General features: G+C 38.0%; 1 protein-coding gene across 1 annotated transcript; it reads right to left on the bottom strand.

The window, feature by feature from the left end:
* Position 1: 1 nt before the first annotated feature.
* On the bottom strand, positions 2 to 16,335 carry CRNKL1 (Crooked neck-like protein 1; the record flags this gene model as incomplete). The annotated part of the gene is made up of 8 exons (XM_051219205.1): positions 2 to 376; positions 1,043 to 1,300; positions 3,556 to 3,702; positions 5,880 to 6,008; positions 6,593 to 6,754; positions 13,401 to 13,494; positions 15,987 to 16,231; positions 16,267 to 16,335. 8 exons carry the CDS (start codon positions 16,333 to 16,335, stop codon positions 2 to 4), a joined length of 1,479 nt encoding a protein of 492 aa, XP_051068054.1.
* Between the last annotated feature and the right edge of the window lie 3,111 nt (positions 16,336 to 19,446).

The following is a 19,446-nucleotide window of genomic DNA, read 5'->3' as shown; positions in this document are numbered from 1 at the left end:
TTTAATCACTGTCTTCGTCGATTTCGATTTCTTCTTTGTTTTTCCGGTCAAACCATGTGGGTTCTCTCTCAGGAATACGATTATCATCTTCATCACCTTGTAAATCATCCTCCTCTTCTTCAGATTCTTCACTGGAATCACTATCCTCTTTACTTTCGGCCTCTGCAGCTGCTTTTTTCCTCTCCATTTGTTCTGCCCATCTAGCGGCCATTGTAAGCAATTTTTGATTTGGCTTTTCTGCATCTGTATCGGGGAATGTATACTCAATATATTCTTCCCAACCACTACGTTCATCACCAAGTCGGCGACTGCGAACGACCTTCTGCGGTTGTAGTTTATCAACATCTCGCTGTGTTTTTTCAGTTCCATATTCATACTGAAGGCGGCAAAATTTAGGAAGGAACCAAAATTAAAAGATACGATCTGTTAGACTTTAGAAACCGTATTGTAAATACCAATGATCATGACAGCTACTAACATGAAACCCAATATGGCAATTATTCTAGACAACAGCTAATTTACAAATACTTCACTCCTCCAGCAACTTCGTGTTAAATACTGTATTAAGAGATGAGCGGTGTAATAAATCTAGGACTTTGGACATTTTATGTAGGTATGCACAACAATTTTTAATCAGCTGCGACGATAGTAATAATAAGTGAATTTTTCAGTATACAATGTGGTCTTACACATTGGATTTTATAAAAGAGGAAAATTACCCTTGATAAATGCAGTTGTAAAATTATTCTTATTCCAAATGGTAACCGTACTCAAAATCTGCCAGTCAATCAAATAACATTGTTAATAAGCAAAAAGATACACCTACTTTTTAATTATGGGGACTGTGGATAGGACATTCTAAAAATTGAAGTCTTGAGAATAAGTGCAAAACTCAAACTTTAAGATGAGTTACTATAAATATCTACGATCTAAAAGCACTTAGAAGTAAACACTTTTGCTACATATGTATACAAATAACAACTGATATGGATATAATAGGCAAATTCCTATTCGGAAAGTCAAGCAAGGTATAGTAACTTACTTCAAATTCCTTCCAAGCTTCAAGTAATCGAACACGTTGCTCCTTATCCTCTGTATATTTCAGAGCTTTATTTGCTTCTTGGTAGATTTTACGTGAACGTTCTACTGCTTTGTTGATTTCGTTTTCATTATGTTCTTGTATTAATGTTTCTTTGTCCAGTTCAACATCTTTCAAATGTTCTAAATCTTCATCATCTAAATCAGCGGCTGTGAGTTTGTTCAAGGCACACAATTCGAAGTTTGCAAGACTTAACCATACCTATCAATAAGAACCAATTTAAAATATTTAGTCATCACTGACAAGCAAATTAATATGTACGATAAAATCTGGTACCAAATTGGAGTACTGATAATCCACAATCATTCTTAAACAGTCTTACTATAATTATCCAATTAGGTTTGTCTGGATAATTGGTAGTCTGATAAAATACCCCACTCTCTTCTTTTATAATGTAATTTATCAATAATACAGTGTAACACTACTTTCTGGAAGTGCGGACTTGTGATATGATTTTGAGTATCTCAGTTATTTAGATGCTGTTAACATCAGCGTTTAGTTAAGCTCTGAGATATTTCTATGTTTGTCAAAATACAAATGAAATACTTGTAACTCACGAATTCCTGAGCAGGTGAAGTTTATAAAATATGAACAACTTTCAAACCCGAACATTTTAACTAAACAGAAATGCGGACCCGATGGATGCACTAACAATTAAGTCAGTTGGTAAAATAGAACGTACACTTGATTGCATTAAGTTTATGTCGCCCAATGTATACAATCACACTCAAAGTTGTCTCTAAGACTCAGAACTTACAACTTATTTACTTTGGTTACCAAACAGGTGGGAAATCCAATTGTGTGGGCTTAGTTTCAGACAGTAGGATACATTTTACTTTTAAACTAATTGAAACATAAGGGTCGTCATTGAGGTAGATTAAACTACTATGATGGTCACGTGAAACTGAAATTATGTTCACAACATAGGATAAAAGATGTCTCTAGGTCTACCTTAAGAAACCAGTTACATTAGAGATGGGTTTTTTTAATATGTGAACAGTCCATTTTACTCTCATTTGATGACTCCTGCCATACACAGGGTACGTTGATCTCACTGGTCTCGGATTACGGATGTGTTTTGGATACGGAGTGACTACCATCATTCGATAACGTAGTGAGTAACGTTTTGGAGTTCGGCGTAGTAGATTATAGCAAGTTATTTCAGACAACTGGTCTCGGCTACAACTAAATAAACATCTTAGATTTTACAACCACCCATTTCGACAGTATTATCCACTTACTTTATTTTGTAGTTAGTCTTAATAGAACTACTAAGATGAATACAGTATTTCACTTTGTTTAGAATGTACAACCTGCTGAAAATGGTTATCTTTCATAGTGATATTCCTTTATCTTATGACTTAACCAGTAAAAACAACACTTACTTTGACGTGTTGTGTTCGATTTAGCAGTCTTCGATAAAGTGACCGAGCACGTTCCCAATCATACTGTTCAATCTCGAAGTCAATATATGCTTTCCATAATAATTCCGGCATATCCAGCAATTTCCTGTTGATCGCTAATTCATAAATACCTCGTGCACGATCTGTTTCTCCCAGAAGGCTTTCCAATTCAGCATACTTGTTAATCGTTGATATATAAAAGTAAAAGGATAAAAATCATTATTAGCCCTCGTTTGATTGTGTAGAGCCAACTAGATATAAACAATCAACGGATAAAGTCTTTGAAAATCATTGGCAAATTGATAATCCACACTGAATATTTTTATCTATCAGACAGATTATCTTACAGAAATGATGGAGAAAATGAACTTCAGGTTTTGTCTTTCTGAATACAATTTTCTTCCTTGGAAATGTAAAATAATAGCCATGGTATTCAGATTCTACAAATCCTTATGCCTACAATTTTCGTCTTTTAGCTATAAGACTTCATAATTCTGGATTATCCAACTACTAGTTCTTATGAATGATGATGCTGTACAAAGTATACGCCGTTAAGTGGAGTCGATATTTCGCAGTACAGTAAGATAAAACTAGAATCCCCAGACATAGTATAACTTAGGCCTACACAAGTCAAAAACCAAAATATTATATAGTGTGGTTTGCATACAGTGAAGTTTATTTGACCTGCTTTAAAATACTGCATATCAGTATAAGGTATTACAGTAAGCAATTATTATTGCAAATGGAAACTAAAACTTCCAGCATACAAACACACCAATCAGTTATCCTTAATAGAATCCACGTCAATCATTCTGATTGTTTTTTCACCTCGAAATATTCTATAATGCATAACAAGTATCACTAACGTAGAAGCATTTACATTCAATAAAAGGTCAAAGACATGATTAATACTTACCTCTTTTTGAAAAAAACATCATTTTTCTACTTTAAAATAAATCACTAGGGATTTCACACATCATACATGATATATGAATTAGGAGAAATTCAAATATGTAGTACAGAATAGAGCAGCATAAAAGTGGAATGACATACCCTCATCCATGTAGTACAGTTTTCCGGAGAAAATTCCAGGAATTTTTCATATAATTTACGACATCTATCAAATTCTCTCAACTGGATCTCCAATTCAATGTAACCGCGGAATAGCTTATCTTTCGGACACATACCCAAAGCGGTACCCTACAAGAAATTAGGCGAGAAAATTTTCATTTGAATGTATTCATATTCATGTTACAATTATCAATAGAAAAAAATTTAGATGACATTTATTTATACATAGTGTTATGCGAAACTACAACTGTCTTACAGAATCACATATAAACATTACGTCACCGATTTTTCATAAAGTCTATACGTTGATTAAACGCAATTCGGTCAGAATTAAAGTATCAATTTGATTACCACACAGTATAAGCCATTCTCTCAGATGGACATCAGTTTTAGCATCTCTAACTATGGTGCGTGAAATGTTTTTTGAGTTTAAGAGCATGAGTGATCGTAAGAACGGCAACAGTTCAAGGAGCTTGTGGTTTCAAACTTTTCACAAACATTATATCGATTGTGTTGCTAAATAAACGTCTTAATGATGAGATAGGATTCTATTGGTTAATGCACTTTCATATAATGAAAGTAGTATGACCCAAAATAACGTTTGCTCTCAGTTAACGAAGTTGTGTCAAATTTTACTCTGTGTTACATTTAAATGTTTTAAACACAGGAATTTATAGGTTTTGTTAAAAAATAAAGTGTAACCAGATGCAAAACAAAAAATGACAACAACGCTACAATATTCATAACTTATTAGATAAGGCGGTAAATACTTTAGTGATGTTAACATGAAATCTACTTTACACAACATACACCATTATTTACATAAACTAAATCCACCCTTACAGTGGTATAAACCCTTTTAAAAAGGCTTTTTAAGGACAATCTGGTATAAAAGTGATTATTTGTCTTACTAGATAAATAGGTTAATTCATTACAAATAGAGAAATAATCAACATTCTAATTCACTTAATTCATCTCCCATAATTTTAGCTGTAATAAGTCCTAGTACCAGCGCTTTGTTGCTAAGTAAAAAAACCTCATCAATAAGCAGTGGGTACCGTACCAGTCCCTAATACCTTCCGTTTTTCCAAACTCTATCCAAAACCAACTGAATTCACAATAATAGAATTACTTGCATGACCTAAGCTGTCGAACAGGAAGAATAAGATGTATGTACTAACAAACGGCCGTTCAGTGCTTTAAGATTTTCAAAGGTGGTCTAGCTTCAATTGACTCATGATCTCAACTATTAGAAATATACACGTATATATTACCTTAAGTAAAAATACAATGCTACGGAATTCCTAAAAGATGAGGCCACATGCTGTATGGTACTTGATTATTGGTAGAGATGTAAAGTTTCAGAGAATTATCAGAAGTTAGCCTAAGTATAGCAACAAGAAAACAAACAAGCAGCGTAAGAACTAACCAGTAGTTTCCTCGCATCTGTTAATTTCTTTTGACGGATTTCAAACTTAGCTGCATATAGCCAGATTTTAGCAAATGTGAAACGTCTGTGTGGTATTAACTTTAAGCAAAATCTGTACACCTGACGTGTTCTTTCTAGATCAACTGCTGATAGTTCCTCATATAGTGCATAATTCAACCAAAGATAAATGTAGCGTCTCCAATATCGTTTTTCCTATAAAACAGAAACGAAACTCGTTAACCTTATAGAAGTTAGTGGAATGGAAACAACATTAATGTAACTCATCTACAAAGCCTCAGTCTTAAAACTCGGCTCTGAGTCATGTTATATGTGGAGATTCATAATACTACGAGACTGTCAAAACAGAAGTGTAGAATGGTCCATAATTTTTAACGGTGATTAAAAGTCGAATCCTCTAATCACTACTTTATCATACTGTTGAATCATCTGGAGTGAACAGAATATACAGTAATATGGAGGTATGGATTACATTACTAAAAAGCTACAGATACTAAATGAAAGAGCATGATGTTTTGTCAATTACGATTCGTTATCAACAAAAATTGAGTAAATACTACAGTGAAAAGATGAAAACATATAGAATAGAACTGTTTCGTGGAAATAAGGTGGAAAATATATACGCTCCAGGTTTTACTTGAGTTTGCAGTCTTTCTCAACCTTGTAATAAATCGAAATATTCAAGTACAGTTAAGCAACATACAGGAAAAATAATGTACTCACTAGAACTTCGAAGTCAATACCTTTGCTAAAGTACTGTTATTTCTTACAAATAAATACAGTGTATCATCTTTCTAAGCTTTATTTTATAAAACCCTTTTACACACTGAAAGTTGACTGAAAAATTTCATAGACTTACTTTGATTGGTGGTACATTTGCGACAGCACGTTCATAAATTTCTCGTGTCTGTTCAATTGAACCCTCTTCTTCCATTAAACGAACATAATCGAACCACACATCATAATTATGAGGGTTTGCTTGGACTTCCTAAAGTTGAAATTTGACAAACTGTTAGGTAAATAAAATGACTGACTGACTACCTGACATGTATATATATCTATAGCCGTCTGTTTTATCAACAAAGTAGTGCAACTAACCAAACTTACTGTTTATTATTGCGTTTTTACTTTTAAGGATTATGATGAATTTAATTATGGTCTGTTGCTGCAGATTTTTTGTTCTTTTAGTCTTTAAATAACACAAGAATTCGAAAACATCAAGACTAACATGTATGTATTTTTTATCATATGATTTAAATCTTCAACTAACTACTAGTTACCTTAATCAACTCAACTAAATGAGCGTAGATTATTGAATTGGTACTGATTAAAAGTAGTGACAGACCGGATAGCGATAAGTGCAGCTTTAGTGAAAGGTAAAGTGCTTCAAGGGTTTAGTGTGATCGACTGATTATTTCCACTGCGTTTATGAGTACTTTAAAATCAAAGGTTATCAAACATCTTGTTCATAAACAGCACAATCTACTTCATGTTTTTGGAGATATCATTATCATAATCAAGTACATTCGGTGTCAAAAAATTACAAAATAGGTCAGATATTTAAAGACCTACCTCTTCATACTGAAACTTTCGTTTGCTTAAAATAACATCTTCAATAGCTAAACGATCGCCATACTTTTTCTCATGAAGTGTGTAAGCTTTGTAAATCTCTTGACAATCATCCTTCGGTAAATTTTCTAGTGCATACTTATAAATAACGCGAGCACGTTCATACTAAAAATAGATTTATGAAAAGTGAGTTAAGTATCCATATTCAGTATTAATTTGTTGTTAACTGCAACATCACAAGGGAAAAGAAAAGGAATACTGAACTCAATTTGGACAGTTGTTGGTAAGCTAAAATTTACCTACAATCTATGATACATGAAAATGTTTAATAATTTTAATATTGGCAGATATCCTTCTTAAGAAACCTTCAATATATCACTCACTTTGAACGCGAAATCCAAAAGAATTCAAGCGCATTATCCGGCTAGGCTGAAAAGATGCGGGAATGGTCCAATGAGAAGCTCAATAATCGAACATCTTAGCATTGCCGGAAAATTAGCCACACATCCGTAAAAACCAGGATTGTGTCCAAAAGAAACTAGCACAACCTCTTTTACCATGACCTTAATTTTTTGTAATTTTCTTTCTTTTTCATTCCTTTCTTCCTCCACAGTCATCTAGTTTCTTTTCATTTTCTCTATAGACCTCTTACCTCCAACTTGTTTACTTCTGTTTCTATCCAGTCAGTCAGTCAGCTACAACGTAGGACCAGGCACATATGTGCATCGGTCCAGGTTGCCATACCGCATCAGCACAACAAGATGAACACCGGATTCATAGCAGTGGTTAGGTCAAAGGTAGTAATATATAAGAGAAAGATTGCATATAGAGATATAGTACAAGAAGAAAGAATTGGTTCGTAGAAAGAAAGATATGAAGCGATTTTAATCTCTTAGTTTAAGGGAAGACAAAGAGTATATACACCTACGCCATTGTGATCGATTCTGAGCCATGTCACCAAGAGTCTCCAACCATTGGTTACGATAGTCACGCGGATCCCAACCAAGTAGTCTGCATCTACCAACATGGCTCAGACTAGAAGTTAGTGACTTCAAGCACTGATGACACGTTTTGGTTTGGCCGCCCCTAATTCTCTTCCAACCACCTCTAACACCGGTTAGCATTGCACGTCGTGGTAATCGGTGTTCAGGCATACGTAACACGTGGCCCAACCATCTCAGTCGATGAAGATTTACAACCTCATCAACTGATTTACCATCATTCCCTAATACCCTGCGTCTAACCTCACTATTACTTACCCAGTGATCCCAGCAGACGCCAGCAATATTTCTAAGACATCTGTGGTCAAATACTAATAGCTTACGAGTGTCTTCTACTCTTAATGGCCATGTTTCGCTGCCGTAAATTAAAACAGAACGGACTGCCGCGCAGTATACTCGTCCTTTTATTGATAGACGGATATCTCGCCTTCGCCAAAGGTGACGCAAGTTTGCAAAAGCCAATCGAGCTTTTCGAATCCGTGCTGAGATTTCGTCCGATACCAACCCATTAGGGCTGATCAGACTTCCAAGATAAGTGAAGTTGTCAACTCGTTCGACTACTTCACTCCCTATCCTTAGTTCAGGTGTTAACGCAGACCAGTCCTGGAGCAACAACTTGCATTTAGAGGGAGAGAAGCGCATTCCAAACATCCTGGCATTGTTGCTCAGTGCTACCAGAAGACTCTGCATTTTGTCAGCGTCTTCACCAAACAGGACTATGTCATCTGCGTATTCTAAGTCGATAAGTGGACCTCCTGGTAGGAGATCAATACTCGAGAACTCAGTCGACGAGGAAGTTATTTCCATCAGTAGATCTATGATGAAGTTAAACAGAAATGGGGAAAGTGGACAGCCTTGACGGACACCACTTGAGGTTGCAAAAGTAGATGACAGTTCGCCATAAGCTCTGACTCGACTAGTAGTGTTCGAGTAAAGAGCCATTACAAGGTTTATGTACTTCTGGGGTACGCCTTTCAATGACAGACACTGCCACAGAATCTCGCGGTCTACCGAGTCAAATGCTGCTTTTAAGTCGAGAAAGACCACCATTGTCGGACGCCGATAAGTATGCCTGTGTTCTAGAATCTGACGAATGGTGAATATGTGGTCGATGCAGCCACGACCAGGTCTAAAGCCAGCTTGGTTTTCTCGTGTTTGCAGTTCACGAGTCTTAGTTAGGCGTCTGATAATTATCGAGGCTAGTATTTTAGATATTATATTAGTTAAACTAATCCCTCTGTGGTTGTCACAGGATGATTTTGACCCTTTCTTATATATTGGGACGATAAGTGATTGTGACCAGTTAGATGGAATAACGTCTAACTCCCAGATTTTAGCTAAAATATTAGTCAACCTAATCGCTAAAATTGGACCACCATCCTTAAAGACCTCTGGAGCCAATCCATCTGGACCAGCTGCCCTTCCTCGTTTCAGATTAACTATAGCCTTTTGAACTTCAGCAAGAGTTGGGGGACCTACTTCAATGTTCCATTCACACTGTCTGGGAATGGAGGGTAGTTGTAGAGTAGCTGAAGGCCAGCTGAACTGTTCTCTGAAATGTTCCGCCCATCGTTCTAAACGCCTGGACTGGGAGCAGATGAGTGTATCGTCTTTTTCCGATATAATCTCACTTACACTTGACCTTTTCTAACCCCACCCCTCCTTGTGGGAAGGCAGCATCGCTGTCATGCTGGTTGTCTGAAGGAAACACCTTACTGCTGTCACACCTCTGTACAGTCACCAGTACGACTTCGCCTTCGGACCTTGGGTTTGTTGCTTTTAGTCTTACCGCTCTTCAACCGACCTGTCTGACATGGTAGGACCTTGAGGAACGGTTGTTCCAGCCAGTATAGCTCGGTTGCTTCATCACGATAGGCAAGCCCGACCACCACGTCAAGGTAGCAACAACGGTTTCTATGATACTCCTGATTACATTTCACCTCAATTTTAACAGTTTATCTTATCATGCTGAGCCTCCCTTTCCTAATTACAAGTTTCTTATCTATCGTCATGATGAATATCCAAGTTTGCAACGACAAAAACATTATCGGTGTGGGGTTGTGGAGAATTATTTTACGAAGCTAGTGAATTGTGACCAATGAACCTAATCCGTGGCAGGTAGAGACAGGTATCAACCTCAGACAATGGAGGATCGCAGTTTCGTGACTTGGTTGAAGTTAGACATTAACACCACTGGATGCCGGCTCAGTGGTCAAGCGTTTGCGCGCGAGACCGAAGGTCCTGAGTTCAAATCCCGCGAGCGAGGTCATGGGTGCGCACTTCTGGGGAGCTCCAAACTTATTTATTTATTTATTTATTTGAACACATGAATATTGGTACAAGAGAGCGCCAATATATATGCGCCACACAAAACAATGAGAATTCGAAGAGAAATAGAAGAAAAAAACTAAGGAGCGCAAAAGAAAAAGAGAACAATGACGAAGAGATTGGAGTAAGGTAGTGTGGTAGTAACGACGGAACGAAAAGGTACAATCAGAAGAAATCTTTCAGGTAAAGGAGACACAACCACTTTTTATGAAGAAAGTAAAAGAAGGTTACAGCAGGATCGCCACTGGCTTCTATTCTGAGCCATATCTGATAACGTCTCTAGCCACTGTGTAGCACCATTTCTCAGACCGCAAACAGAGAGTCGTGAAGGACCAACAGAAGCCAGTCCTTTGCAGCTTTCTTTCATACCACGACACCATGTCATGCACTGACCAGCTTGCTAACATCAATCTTTTGGTGGTGGTCACTTCGTTGGCCACTACTGAAAAGTAAGGCAAGATTGGCGCAGACCAAGGCATGGTCAGAGTCCAGATAGGTACTCCAAAAGGAGCGGCAGTCTTGTACACAACCACGCCAGCGGTAGCTGATCGCGATGTGATCAATCTGAGTCCAGGCTTGAGATGCAGAGGGAGGACGCCAGGTGGCACATCGGCGATGACTGTGCCGAAAGTTAGTGCTAGCCAGAAACAGGTTATGGTCTGTGCAAAGTTGCAGTAGACGGTCCCCGTTATCTGACCTGCGATCAACGAGTCCCCATCGGCCACCTAAACGACTCTCTTCTGTGCCTAGACGCCCGACCTGAGCATTCAAGTCTCCGGCTAGTACTACAATATCTGTCAAACGCACTTTCTGGAGAAGAACTGATAACTGGTGGTAAAACTCATCCTTGATTGCATCCGGGCTGCAATCTGTCGGGGCATAGGCGGAGATGACGAAAAGACATCGTTTCTCACGCCGATTTCTTCTCACTTTGATGGAACTCTCTAATCTAACAGCACATAACCGACTGTTAATGGGGATCCAATCGACTAGTGCTGCCTCAGCTCTAGCGCTTAGTGCGACACCAACGCCAGCAAGACCAGACGAAGATGCCACAGGGTCCCCGGATAAGCGCACGTAAAACAAGCTTTTCGAAGCGACAGATGGAGAGCGAATTTGTAGTACTTCGCCAGAGTCTTGAATACGGGTCTCGGATAGACAACAAACATCAATATTAAGACTTTCCAAAGACATAGCCAGCCCTATCTGTTGTCCGACCTGCATAAATGTGCGAACGTTGAAGGCAGCCAGTTTGAATGGTGCATGTGGTTTCAGAAAAACTGCTTCAGTCCTCGTATTCGATGGTAACATACAATTTTCAACCGGACAGTGACTCGAGAACGTTTAGATACAGTCGAATTTCCACCAAAGACGAGCCGCTGTATAAGTATAAAAGAGGGTGAATAATGTGGAAAATAATAATAATAATAATAATAATAATAATAATAATGACAATAATAGTAGTAATAATAATAATAGTATTAATAATGACAATAATTGTAATGATAATAATCTGAATCAATTGTTTGTTTTTCAAAGCGAGAAAGGTAATTTCCATAGGCATAAAGAGTTCATCAATTTGTGTGTGGGCTGTGATACTGCCCGGGTGCCCAAACCGAAGCAGGTGGTTATCTTAGGGGGCCACTCCCCGAGCCTTTGACCTAAAGGTCTAACCCACAAGGCAGTGGAGCATCGTAAGGAGATGCAGTCCCATGGCAGCCGGTGACCAACGATTGGTTCATACGCCATTTGTTCCCGCAGGATACTGGAGCCCATGTGCACGATTGATTTGGAATCCGGTTAATACGCCGGACATTCGCTCCAAACTAGGAACTGAATGTTACCATGTTTAACAGAATTTTATTAACACTATTATTTTAATTATTATTCTTTTGAAAAATAAGCATATATTTGCGATTGCACAGCTTTGAAAATGAATTCTCCGGAAGGAAAACCTTTCGTTGAACCAATCTCTCCTATTTTATGTCTTAATGTGTGCATTTCGTTCACATATATGTTAAAATATAACTTATTATACAACAGCTAAATATCAACATCTCCCGGTAGAGGACAGTAACCCATGACTAACTTTTATAGACTTGAACCGAGAAGCATATTTTGTACATTTTAGTTTCGGTATATGGTTATTTAAAAATACGCAGTAGAAAAGCCATTTAGAAAATATGTCTAGACGTCCTACATTTCTATAACAAAGTATAAAGACCACGTATGTTAAAAATCCTAAAAGAAATGAACAGGCAATAACATATAATTTGAAGTAATGAGGTTAACAAATTTTCATCCATTTGTTTCACTCTAAAACCTGCACAAGTATTTCTAACTACGATTGATCTTTAGAATGAAACATAAGTGATCACCTGGAAAATAGTGATTTAACGCAATCTCGAAGAACTGATACGAAATATGGAGTATTCATATTTAGTTCCCAGACGGATTTTTATAATACATGAAAATTATAAAACTCAAACAAGTATCATCAATTAGGCAGTAAAAGAGATCAAAAGTGGTGGAATTCGAAACCTGCACTCGATGCACTATGAAAAACAATTTCATTAAAATGCATCTGACACTTGTTAACTTGCATAATATTTGAGAGATCGTTGGAAGCACCAGTTACCAGATTTATTTAAACACGTAAACATTGGCACGAAGAAGTACCAAATACTTATGAGCCACACTACCATTCGATTTGTGTAAGGGCTAGAAGAGGAAGAGTTGACTCTCTTCACTCCCGGCCGTACCAGTGCCACTTATTAAAAGCATACACACTTAAAAGGTTACGCTCAAATAAAACACTTAAGTTTTAAAATGATATTGTGTTACTTCAGCAATTGATTTAAAGATAACTTGGCACTTTGTATGTTATGATATTTATATATACACCTAGAATTAAAAGAGGAAAGTTACATGAAAAGATTACCTCTTTTTGACGTTCTTCGAACCGGGCAAAATCAATCAACAAACGAGCCTGGGGATTATCTGTGCCAAAAAACTCAACTGCCCTCTCGAAAACCAGACGAGCTGAATTGATAAAACCATTTCTTTCCTCGAATTTTGAATACTTAATCCAGTTTTTTGGTTCAGGATGAACTAGAACAAGTGCACGGCAGTTAAGGAATTTCTTTTAACTGTTAAAGTAATGAACACTTCACACAATCTACGACAGTTAATGAAACAGGCTTATAATACCTAAAAAGATACCACTCAAATACTGAATTAAAAAGGATATATCTTTCATAAACTAGACGTGCTCTGTCCATCTCTTTATACCGAAGTTCAAAATTAATATAGGCATGCCAAGCCTGTTCTTCTGGTTGCCATTCCATCCATCTCTCGAATATTTGTCGGGCGCCAGCAACATTACCCAGTGTTTCTTCCATATACGTATATTTATACCAGAACTGATTAGCTCGAGGCATTAAAGTAACTGCACGGTCCCACAAGTTTCGAGCATGGTTCACCTGTTTATGGCGCATCTCCATCTCGGCATACTTAAGCCAAAGACCAACATTTCTGTAATCCACATCCAAAGCACGTTCAAAAACTGAACGAGCCCTGAAAGTTAGTAATTATATACGAAAATATAGAATGGGACATTTGAACTCAGAAAAAACTTTCTAACAAAAACAACCTCGCCAACCTAATATTAGTTATTAGACCTGTGATGTAGTTGGTTTATGGTTATTTCGTTACTAATTCATATTCTATAATCTCAATTTGGAGAAAATCATACCTAAATTTGGTAATTTATCTACCGATAATTGCACAGATTGTGCTAATTTTGGTCACTATTTGCAGATATCAATCAGTCAATCAGTTACAGCATAGGACCAGACACATATATGCATCGGTCCAAGTTGCCATACCTCATTAACACAACAAGATGGACACTGGATTCATAAAAGTAGTTAATTCAGAGGTGGTAATATATAAAAGAAAGATTGCAATAAGGATATAGTACAGGAAGAAAGAATTAGTTGTTAGAAAGAAAGATGTAAAGCAGTTTTAATCTCATAATTTAAGGGAAGACAGAGGATGTATACAACTACGCCATTGTGATCGATTCTGAGCTGTCACCCACAGTCTCCAACCATTGGTTACGATAGTCACGCGGATCCCAATCAAGTAGTTCGCATCTACTAACATGGCTCAGACTAGAATTTAGTGACTTCACGAACTGATGACACGTTTTGGTTTAGCCGCCTCTAACTTTCTTCCAACTATCCCCAACACTAGTCAGCACTGCACGTTGTGATAATCGGTGTTCAAGCATACGTAACACGTGGCCCAACCATCTCAGTCGATGAAGATTTACAACCTCATCAACTGATTTACCATCATTCCCTAATACCCTGTGTCTAACCTCACTATTACTTACCCAGTGATCCCAGCAGACGCCAGCAATATTTCTAAGACATCTGTGGTCAAATGCTAGTAGCTTACGAGTATATTCTACTCTTAATAGCCACATTTCGCAACCGTTAAGTAGAACGGAACGAACTGCTGCGCAGTATACTCGTCCCTTAATTGATAGACCGATATCTCACCTTCGCAATAGGTGACGTAATTTGGTAAAAGCCGAACGAGCTTTCTGAATCCGTGCAGAGAATTCGTCAGACGCCAACCTATTCGGTGACATTTGCACTTCGTAAAAATTTAGATGTTGCCTTAATTCTAATTGGTTCATCCCTGGACGTGTACGATAAATATAAGGTTTCGCTGATCGAATCGAGCCACATGAAGATCTGTTAATATCCTTGCAAATAGCTTTTTAAGCTGCGTTTCCTCCAACGCTCCCTATGGGAGACTGGTTTTAAAATTACGAAATGAGTTTCTTTTAAAAGTTGCTCATAAATGACCACATTTTTACTCCTATTATTATCTTCCTATGATAATTTCAATAAGTCTGTAATTATTGTTGTTACGTAACACGTGACCCAACCATCTCAGTCGATGAAAATTCGCAGACATAAGTTTAGAAAACTTTTTTGAATTTGTGAAATATTTTAGCATATGCTAGTCGTATTCTTAAGTGGTTAGTATTGTAGTTGACCCACTATCAACTGATGCACAAACTGAGACATAAACCGCTTTTCTGCACAAGAATCATTCATAGTTAAATATAGACGGTTCATATCCTAATATATAAAAACGCTTTACACTGCCACATACAGATCGTGTTTTAAAAAACAAAGACAATAATTGCAATAGGGCTACAGACAGATTGTACGAATTTAGGGGCAAAACATTTTTAAAGGACGATATGAATATGCATGTTAGCCACTGCTGCTAATCTTTATCGAGACTATTTAAAAACCCTGATCATACATTCTTATCTCACAAGTCCAATCCCAAGAATACAGAGATCTACGCATATCAAACCAACATAGTAATTTAATATATTAGTGCTACGTTTTGGTTGAACGAAAATGAAAATTTCCACTTTTTTACAATGACATGTTACCATTCCGTAATATATAACAATTAAGTTGACAATAAACTCTTAGTCTACTTCAATTAGATGGTTATAAATTTGTAATTTTACACACCCAAACTTAACAACGACACGTCTACTGCCGCTTCATCGAATTGATGAATTTTTATACAGAATATAAAAGCGATCAACATACCACACTACTATTACTCCGTATAATAAGTCGGTAAAAATAGTTTAGTAGTATTAGTCGTAAGACTATAACTTACGGACGAACCAGTCCAACTTACGACAACAGGTCTTATATTTCGGCGCGAAATTCTTTATCTATTTGTCTAAATACCGTATTGACATTTTAGCTGTCAGTTAGTGATGAAAATCATAAATCCGATCTCTATGCATAACCATCAACTATGAACCATAATCCTTATTCTGCACACTGGTTTGAACTCTCATTTAGCCCTGGTCAGTATTTGGGCATTCTTAAAGCTACTTTAGCGTCATTTAAAGGTCATCCAAAAAATAGAGTATCACCGAATTAGTTGCGATACGATAGACAGTTCTTTCTAGGAAGAGGTCGCACGTCTTGTACAAAATGCGGAAATCGACTAACCTTTGAAGTTCACCTTGCGTTTCTTCAAACTTTGCATACTTAATCCAATTTTGCATAGCCAATCTGTTCTTCCTAATGTTATCTTCATAATCTTTTCTTTTACGCAGCTGAAAATCTCTCAACTCCGAAAGGCTTGTAATTTTCTGCTGTGGGGCCTTCGGTGTAACTTCGAGTTCTCTCTCTTTAGCTTCTCGAAGAAGCTGCTCAGCTGTTATTTGCACAGCAGCTGGCATTTTGTTTTTTACCTATATAGAAATATATATAATATACCATAACTTACCCTGGCAATCTTTGCTTTTTTATTCTTAGGAACGCCTGAGTCCTCAACAGCTCTTTTGTCTGTTATCATTTTGTTTGCGACTTAATTTATCTACACAACACGAACGACAGTAACGCACAATTCGACACTCCCTCTATGATCTAAACGACTAACCTAAACAATAATTGTAAGACAGTTTAATTATTTCTGAATGACTACTTCTGTTATATTCTTGATAACCTTAAAGTGCCTAAATACACATGATCAAGCTTTGATATAGTGTGGAACAAGAAGTGAAAGTAATAATCGTCGCTGAAATATGTTTCTTCGGTATCGTTTTATCTCAATCAAAGACCACATACTGCAATATACCTCATGTTCTTGTGGAGATTTGATATGATCAGATTTAATTCTTTGCGTTTGCTGCTCTTGTCCTCGTATGGTCCCAAGACCTTATTGTTAAATAGAGAGTAGACTAGCCACTCGATTGTATTGATCCTATTCAGTGTTGTAGTTATTTTTAAACTTGTGAGTCTTGTAGTCCAAACGATTACGAATGCTTAGAGGCAGTAGATTCTCTGTAAATAACAGCTATCATATTTTCAGGTAGAAGGTTGATTCGTTACAATGAGAAAAATAATGAAGTGATGATTCGGGTGCTAAGAAATGACGCTTATTTCAAGAGGTAAATAAAAAAGTGAAAAAGTCTACTATTTATTATTACGAACAGTGCTGGAGCTACCTACTGAAGAGGTTTTGTTCATCCCGGATGGGACAGGATTCCGATTCAAGGTAACTCCTAATGAGCGTTCCAGGGACTTCGTTCTGCGATGTTCAGTTTCTCCTGAGTTGCCTCGAGGATTTAAGTGGAGATATTCTGGTAGGAGTTTCGTGTTGGGACGTATGTGGTGTGCCATTATCGTATCACACTTTTTTCTCAAAAAGTCAGTAAAAATCTTAAATACCAAGTTTATATCCGTGAGATTTGTTCCTTAGACGTATGTCTAGTTTAATTAACTGTGATAAGTTGCTGTAGCGGTAAACAAATCCCCAAAATAAATAGCACTGTAAGTTTTCGACATTGGATGCTGACCATATGTTTTAGTGGACTCATCTAGCTGAAGACGCTCGGTCAGGCATCCGCACCAGATCACGTGTGGTAACGCCGTGCTCAACATCAACCGCAATCGCTAGCCAGATTAGATCAGAGAATTCCGATATATTGGTCATCGCCAAATATACTCTTCCGATCTCCTCGACTCTGTCTTTTGATTTCTCTTGGTGGGAACGAAATATATTAGAAGGTGTTACTGGTAGAAGCGTTGTCAAACACTGAATACCTGTGACATCATCATTGGTGAACCCGACGTGATCTGGTACACCTAATTGCAACTGTGAGTCTGTTCCTTTTTGGGATTTTTTTATATATCATTGCCTTATTTTTTATTTTTTTTAAACATTGTGATTTTTTTTCGTGTTTTTTCTTGGATATATATATCTTTTCCCCTCGTTCATTATCGTACTTCATACTTCATCATGACTGAACAGACACCTAAAGTACTCAAGCTTAAGACTTTGTCCCCGCCTTCGTTTCAACTGATGCCTTTCTGGCCGGACAACATCGAAGCCTGGTTCTGCTACGCAGAAGCCGACTTCCACGAGCACGGCGTGATCGACACACGTGCACAATTCCTCGCAGTAGTCAAGGCTCTACCGCGCGAATTCAACAGGTACGTAACACCTAGTATGTTTACTAGTGATGTTTCCGATCCTTACGAAATCTTAAAACGCTCGATTCTTAAACGAGGAGACCTAACCGATCGACAAAGGTTAGATCAACTCTTCAATAACATCGACCTGCAACACGGTTCTGCGACGGACATGTTGCAACGGATGAGAGAGGTAATAGGCCTAAGAACTTTCGACGAAGGTCTATTCAAACAACTCTTCTTGTCAAAACTTCCCCAACAGGTGCAAGCGGTTCTGGTCTCGTTCCAGAACAACGCCTTAGACGAGCTAGCTGCATCTGCCGACCGCATTTTAGAAATTACGAAACCTTCTACTACCGAGGTATTTTCAGTCAAAGAAAAACCTCAAACGACTCAGAATGATATAACCGAGTTATGTCACACACTCACGCGTTATCTTAGTCTTCGTACCGACCGTAAGAGATCGCGCTCCCCACGTAGAACCATTTCACGTAGGCGATCTGTCTCTAGACAACGAGAGACGGATAATCCCAACTGGTGCTGGTATCATAACCAGTATGGAAAGTTTTCCAGAAATTGCAGAAAACCCTGCCATTTTCCCAACACGAAACCGACTGATTCGAAAAGCAATTCGGGAAACTTCCAAGCCGGCACGCGTTAACGGCAACCGTAGCCGGCGAACATAGCCGTCTGTTGTACGTCACAGATGTGACAACGAGAGTACGCTACCTCGTCGATACTGGCGCAGAAGTTAGCGTTCTCCCGGAGAATCTTAACGACGGACTTCGCGAATCGACCCTAAACTTACAGGCGGCAAACGGAAAACCGATCACTACGTATGGCAAAAGGTACGTTTACCTTAACGTGGGTTTACGCAAACCCATACACTGGATTTTCGTTGTTGCAGATGTTTCTATGCCAATCATTGGTATGGATCTTCTACAACACCATAATCTGATCATCGACACGCGCAAACGGAGGCTAGTAGACGGAAACACTAATTTGTCCGTTTGCGTAACTTCCTTTACTGGTTGTAGAGTATCCCCAGTCACAGTTAGACATATGATAGACCCACTCTATCAACCACTACTCGATAAGTACCCTGGGATACAACAAACTCAACCGAAACTACCGTGTGTAACCAGCAATGTTACACATCACATCACGACTACAGGACCACCTGTATTTTCTAAAGCACGACGACTAGCTCCTGAAAAGCTAAGGTTAGCGAAAAGCGAATTCGACCATATGATAGACTTAGGAATCATACGACCGTCAAGTAGCCCATATGCATCTCCGTTGCACATGGTCCCTAAAAAGGACAGCAACGATTGGCGTCCAACTGGTGACTATCGGCGTTTGAACGCGAAAACCATTCCCGATCGTTACCCGTTGCCTCACATTCACGATTTGACAGCTACCTTGAAAGGTACAACTGTCTTTTCGAAAATCGACTTGGTTAAAGCGTATAACCAAATCCCTATGGTTACTG

The sequence above is a fragment of the Schistosoma haematobium genome, chromosome 2 (assembly GCF_000699445.3).
Source record: "Schistosoma haematobium chromosome 2, whole genome shotgun sequence".
In the NCBI taxonomy this organism is placed as follows: Eukaryota; Metazoa; Platyhelminthes; class Trematoda; order Strigeidida; family Schistosomatidae; genus Schistosoma; species Schistosoma haematobium.
The sequence above is the reverse complement of the archived record's forward strand: the minus strand, read 5'-3'. Positions and strand labels throughout refer to the sequence as shown.